We start from the raw sequence: 6,977 nt of genomic DNA on the forward strand, positions 1-6,977 counted from the left end.
TATATATATAATACATATATAATTTAGAGAAAAAACAACTATTAACAAATTCAACGATGAAAAATGTCATTCAAAACATATAGAAAAATAAATATATTAATAAGTTTCAAAATATATTCTTTTCTAGATGGTATAGGAATATCCTTCAAAGATGAATTCCAAAATAGATGTTCTATCTTACCTGTAAGTTCCATAACTAACGAAATTGGAGTTAATACAATCAATAAACGTTAGTTATAAATAGAAATAGAAATATTATAATAATATTAGGGAATACAATTCCATATATATATATATATATATATATATATATATAGTGCCCAAGATGTCATGCAGTGGAACTGAACCCCAAGCTACATGGTTAAGAAGTAAATTTCTTACTACACAGCCACACCTGCACCTATGTAGAATTGATTTTTTTACAGAAATATAAGTGAAGCATCATAAATTCTGTCACCAGGGATACAGGTGTTACAGTGTCCATTATTGAAATTTTTGAAGTTATTGAAATTATATTTTTTTTAAATTTCTTATATGTTAATAAAACATTAGAAATAATATTTTTAAGTAGGAGATTTAGTTTTGTTAAGCTGATCAATAAATTTCAGCAGTTCTAATAGATTATTTATCATTACCATTCTGGATTTGATGTTAGTGAAACAAGATTCTTTGACTCTGTCACGGTTAAAATCCTTGTTTTTCTTTTCTAAGAAGTTTAAATATCTCAGGACTGTATTCATGAGTGATGGAAGGCAGAGGGCTGAATTAGATGTTAGAATTACAGGTGCTTGCAGACACACGAACTTGCTTCAGCAATTCAAAGCACGAAAAAATGTTTCTGAAAGTCCTACAGTAACTTCCAAGACCTTGGCAGTCTACAGGTGCAAATCAGTGAATGACTTTGATAAAGTCAATCCAGATTTGCCCCTCATAGGTATTTCCCATTAATAAATATGTCACAAACACATTTTAACCAACCTGAAGTTCACACACACACATATATGGAGTGAGAGAGAGGGGGGAGACAGACAAACAGACAAACAGACAAACAGATTGATTTGGATGAGTTATTTTGCTGATATTTTCTGTTTTATCTAGTTATATTCTAGGAATGTTGTACAAGTAATAAAATCAAGCATTAAGTGCAGTTTGCTTGTGCAAATTTATGGCAATAATGATTCTTTCAGAATATAATAATTTTGATTTCAACACAGTTTTGGATTAAAATTTATGCTGAACGAATTCCGTTTTGTACTTATGCGGGAAAGTGAACAAATATGTTCGTTTGAACTTGTTGGATTTATTTCTCAATGATGTAAATCAGACACAATTTGAAAAGAAAGAAAAGACTTCTCTTACAGTTGGTATATAATATATTCCTTGAGATATGCATTTACTAGTGGCATCACCTTCTGCTCCAGCATTGCCAACAGAACTAAATTTCTCTCTGCAACAGAGTCTTTGAATGGACAAATGGATGACACTTGAAACATTTTAAAGGATTATAAATATATGGCTCAACCTTTAAATTGTAATATCCAATTCAGAATTCTTTAGGGAGAGCCAGCGTCTCAAATGTCAGCAATAAGGCATTTATGAGAATCTTCTTTTCTTTCCTTTCTTTTTGTGAAAGAGAACTTTCAACAGATGCTAAGCCTTGCAAAGTAAGTTTTTTTTTCCATTTTTATCTCTTCTTCATTCACAGATTGAAAGACTGGAGATGTCCACTTGATCTTTACCGAAGTTTAATGGTGAGTCACTTTCACTTTTGAAGTTCGCCATATTCACACACATACACACACACACACACACACACACACACACACATGCACACTCACATTTTCTTTTGTCCACCATCTTTGCTATTTTCCATGAATATCTGGTCATAATATTATTTATTTGTCTAACCTCCCTCCCCCCGGTCCCACCTCTAACGTCTGTTAAACCTGTCTCTCATTAAACAAATGGATAACATTTAGAAAAATATTCATGTTCTTCATGTTCATGTCCTCTATAGTGTTAAGTATAGGAAATTTTAGATGCCAGCATCTTTACTAGAAAATATTGAGCTAAAAAAACGGCGATGTCTGCTGCCATTCCTTGTCAACAAATTATTCTTTAAGTGTTGTGCTTCCAAAGGCATATGAAACTAGAAAAAAATCCATTACTTGAAAAAGTGATAAGTGTAAACAACAGGAAGTGCATCTGGCTGCAAAATAAAAATCCCACAATAATTTGTACTCATCCGAGCCATGCAAACATGAAGGAAAAAAATGAACGTAAAATTAACAAACAAATGATTAAGCTTGAAAATGTTCCTCACTATCTGATCCTTTCTTCTGGTACAGCCTTTACTGAAAAGGCCTATGATTAAAGGCATTCAGGCTGTGACCACCACATTCATTTTTAGAAATACATTGTTGTTGTTGTTGGCACTTCGTCGCTTACGACGTCGAGGGTTCCAGTTGATCCGATCAACGGAACAGCCTGCTCGTGAAATTAACATGCAAGTGGCTGCGCACTCCACAGACACGTGTACCCTTAACGTAGTTCTCGGGGAGATTCAGTATGACACAGAGTGACAAGGCTGGCCCTTTGAAATACAGGTACAACAGAAACAGGAAGAAAGAGTGAGAGAAAGTTGTGGTGAAAGAGTACAGCAGGGTTCGCCACCATCCCCTGCCGGAGCCTCGTAGAGCTTTAGGTGTTTTCGCTCAATAAACACTCACAACGCCCGGTCTGGGAATCGAAACCACGATCCTATGACCGCGAGTCCGCTGCCCTAACCACTGGACCATTGCACCTCCACAAAAATACATTAGCCAGTGTGAACCCACCCTCTTTTAACATATTTACAGCAACTGGAACGTGTTGGGTTCCAGTGGATCCAATCAAAGGAACAGCCTGCTTGGGAAATTAATGTACAAATGGCTGAGTACACCACAAGCACTATGAATATTATCCAAGCCCCTCATTCTCAGTCTCACCCTAGGTCTCCTGTCAGTTGGCTCAGCTTGAAGAATTCATCTTGTGATTCTTTCTTGTGACATTCTAATAACAAACTTGTAGAACAGGAGCTGTGACCACTTGACAGTAATGATCAAGAAATAGCAGTCAAATCTTCCACAAATTACATCCTCCAAACAATTAAAGTTAGAGAAAATCTAGATGGTCATGGCTGGAGTGCTTTTGATAAACGCCTGCTCTATCAGGAACTTTGGGTTAAACAACAATTACTAAAATCAATAGAAAGAGTTAAAAGAGTCTTCATGTGGTCACTCAACCTGCAAGAAGCAACAGCTAGATCTCCCTCAAAACTCCCCACACCAAATAGTCTTAGAAAAGAACACAATGGATGCTGTGGAGCTGGATTCCTTGCTCATGGGCAAAGGTGAAGTGGTCATGGGTGGAATGTCTTTGATTAATGCCTGCTTGACCAGGACTGATTTGTGGCTAAACAACAACAAAAACAACAACTACCACCCCCAAGCACCACCACCACCACCACCACCATAACTATCATCATCATCATCATTGTCATGAATCATTCCTCTTTGTTCTCTATGTGTTAAAAGAGTAATCTACTCCTCCATCCATCATCCATCAACACAACTGGCCCGACTCCACACCACCACCACCACCGCCGCCGCCACCCTACAACGTATTCTGGGAGAGAACATATCGGACACGTCGATATATCAGACACATCATATATAATTATACTCACAGTGCTAAGGAACTTAATTAACTTAATAAAATGACAGCCAATAGTTAATTGTTTTAAATTACAGAGCTTGCGAAAAGAGTGAAAAAAAACTCTGTGTGTATGAGAGAGAGAGAGCGAGAGAGAGAGAGGGGAACAGACTGAAAGAGAGAGACAGAGAGAGAGAAACAGAGTGAGAGAGAGAAACAGAGTGAGAGAGAGACAGGGAGAGACAGAGAGGTCCATGGTGTAAAAGTTTACACGGACAACAAGCTGCTGCCGCTGCTGTTGTTGTTGTCAAATATTGGATGGAAAATATAACTTTTGTTGACCACTGATCACATGGATCTGTTTGTATACAGAACCTGCATGTACTCACACATGTGCAGATATGTATGAGGCAACTTGGCAATCATTAGAGCAGTCATGAAGAAAATGCAGCCCAGCAAGCCACATGTGGCCTGCAGGGCTTTCAGAATGGCCTAACATAAAATTATCTTGAATTTTTTTTCAGTACTGCAGCCTGTCTGACAATCAGCCATGTCTCATGCAGCCCATTTCTCAGGAAAAAGTTGACCATGTCTGTGTCAGAATATCAGAAGAAATGCAAGGCGGTGAGCTGGCAGAAACATTAGCACACCGGGTGAAATGCTTAGCGGTATCTTGTCTGTTTTTACGTTCTGAGTTCAAATTCTGCTGAGGTCAACTTTGCCTTTCATCCTTTCGGGGGTCGATAAATTAAGTACCAGTTGTATACTGGGGTTGATCAAATCGACTGGCCCACTTCCAAAAACTTTCAGGCCTTGTGCCTAAAATAGAAAAGAATATTGGAAGAAATGCATTGTGAGATATATTCTTCTGGCTCCTTATCTGTTCTGAGTTCAAATCCTACCAAGGTTCAACATTGTCTATCATCTTCTCAGGTTCAATAAGTAAAATACCAGGCAAGAGAAATAAACTGGTGGAATCATTTGAGCATCAGACAAGATACTGTGTCATATTTTGTTCCGGCCGTTTAGGTTTTGATTTCAAATCCTTGCAGTGGACTTAATCGATTAACATTCAAATCATTCTATCAAATGTGATGCTTATTTATTCACTGTTTTGAATAAATCATGGATTATCTTGTAACTTCAAGATTCCAGTGATGCGGAGTGGCTGTGTGGTAAGTAGCTTGCTTACCAACCACATGGTCCCGGGTTCAGTCCCACTGCGTGGCATCTTGGGCAAGTGTCTTCTACCATAGCCTCGAGCCGACCAAAGCCTTGTGAGTGGATTTGGTAGACGGAAACTGAAAGAAGCCTGTCGTATATATGTATATATATATGTGTTTGTATGTCTGTATTTGTCCCCCCAACATCGCTTGACAACCGATGCTGGTGTGTTTATGTCCCCGTAACTTAGCGGTTCGGCAAAAGAGACCGATAGAATAAGTACTAGGCTTCCAAAGAATAAGTCCCGGGTTCGATTTGCTCGACTAAAGGCGGTGCTCCAGCATGGACACAGTCAAAAGACTGAAACAAGTAAACGAGTAAAGAGTAAAGAGTATTCATTCAATCAAGAATACAAATGGCAGAAATGGGATTCCTCCAAGAAATCTCTGGGATAATGTTACTTGACAGGGTACATAGCTTGGAGATCAAGAAGGCTGTTGAGGTTGAGATGCTACCTCTTGGCATTGAGAAGTCACGGTTCCGGTACTATGGACATGTAATTAGAATGTTACAAGAAAGAATTGCAAGATGAATTTGTCAAGCTAGAACGGCGGGCCGGAAATCTAAGGGTAGATCAAATATGGAATGGTGGAAGAATATGCACAATCTCAGCTGGTCACACTAAAGAATCCAGCCAGAAAATGTAATGACAATTGTTTCTGATATGACCTCATGGAGAAGATACCTGAAGACTCTATCCCTATGACCTCCCCAGGAATAATGGGTAGGAAAGATGGATTGATGTAATACTAAAGAAAATACAATGTATATTATACATGAGATATTTTATCTGAGACATCATAGCCTATAAGAGGGGGTGCGCATTATACATGAGTACATATTATACATGAGTAACTACTATATTCGATGCCAAGAAAATGGAACAGAGTATATTGACTCTGCAAGGCTTTTAGGAAACTAATATATTTTTTTATATTTACCTCCATTTTCTTATGTATAGACATCCTCCTATTTTCTTTACCATTTTCCTCATTCTTTCGTTTCTCCCAAGAAATACAAGCCGACCAACCATACACTGATAAAAACACACAATTATGGATTTAGTCTAAATTACATTGCTGGTTTATAGAAGCAACAGTGAGAGAAAGAAACAATGTCAGAAACCAACAGAATGAAACACAAACAGGCAAGCAAGAAGATGAAGTGAGAAGCAGACAGACAGGACGACAAACAGACAGACAGACAGATAGATAGATAGATAGATAGATAGATAAAAAGACAAACAGACAGAATGGTAGATAGATGGATGGATTTGGTGGATGGATGGATGGATGAATATACAGATGATATAGATACAGAGATAGATAGCTAGATAGATATACAGAACACTGTTTAATGTAAAAACACACAAACTTATTGGCACTGATATATTACACGACATAGTGAAAAATAAAGTTTGATCCCACCCGCCAACCTGAAACAATTGCTATCAAGGGAATTTTCAAAAGACAATAATAACAATAACAACAACAACAACAACAATAATAATAATAATAATAATAATAATAATAGAAACAAAATTAAAAAATGCAACAAGATGTGATCATAAAAATGAACAAAGACATATATATATATAACACGTGTATATATTTATATTGCATCATTCACATCAACAACAATAAAATCAAGAAAACAGAGACTATCCCTCTTTCTACACCACTCACCAATGACAATAAAAAATATACACTGGTTGACAGAAAAAAAGACTATACAAAATACACACACACACACATAAAATGGAAACAGCTTAAATAAGATATTTGCCAATTAAGAAAAGTTAATCCTAGCAGAAGTAAGATTTCTTCAAGTTAGATAAACATAAACAATATGATACATACATACATACATACATACATACATACACACATACATACATACATATATATACATACATGTATGTATATATGCGTTTGTGTATGTATGTATGTATGTATGTATGTATGTATGTATATTCACGCGCATACATATAAATATATGGATGAATGGATGCATGTATGCAAATATATATATATATATATATATATATATATATATATATA

At 36.6% G+C, this 6,977-nt stretch overlaps 1 protein-coding gene across 19 annotated transcripts in view; it reads right to left on the reverse strand.

The window, feature by feature from the left end:
• LOC106876775 (serine/threonine-protein phosphatase 6 regulatory ankyrin repeat subunit C) overlaps nucleotides 1-6,977 on the reverse strand; it is a 106,459-nt gene that overhangs the window by 51,440 nt on the left and 48,042 nt on the right. For 12 of the 19 annotated variants that reach the window (XM_052972096.1, XM_052972093.1, XM_014925466.2 and 9 more), the window contains exon 2: nucleotides 5,859-5,953. The exons of the other annotated variants lie outside the window; for them this stretch is intronic. Coding sequence is in view for 4 of the 12 variants with exons in the window: in XM_014925465.2 (XP_014780951.1) it covers nucleotides 5,859-5,953 (95 nt within the window). In the remaining 8 variants the exon portion in view is untranslated. The remainder of the gene's footprint in view (nucleotides 1-5,858; nucleotides 5,954-6,977) is intronic. 19 annotated transcript variants of the gene reach the window in all.

The sequence above is a fragment of the Octopus bimaculoides genome, chromosome 12, assembly GCF_001194135.2.
Source record: "Octopus bimaculoides isolate UCB-OBI-ISO-001 chromosome 12, ASM119413v2, whole genome shotgun sequence".
Lineage (NCBI taxonomy): Eukaryota > Metazoa > Mollusca > Cephalopoda > Octopoda > Octopodidae > Octopus > Octopus bimaculoides.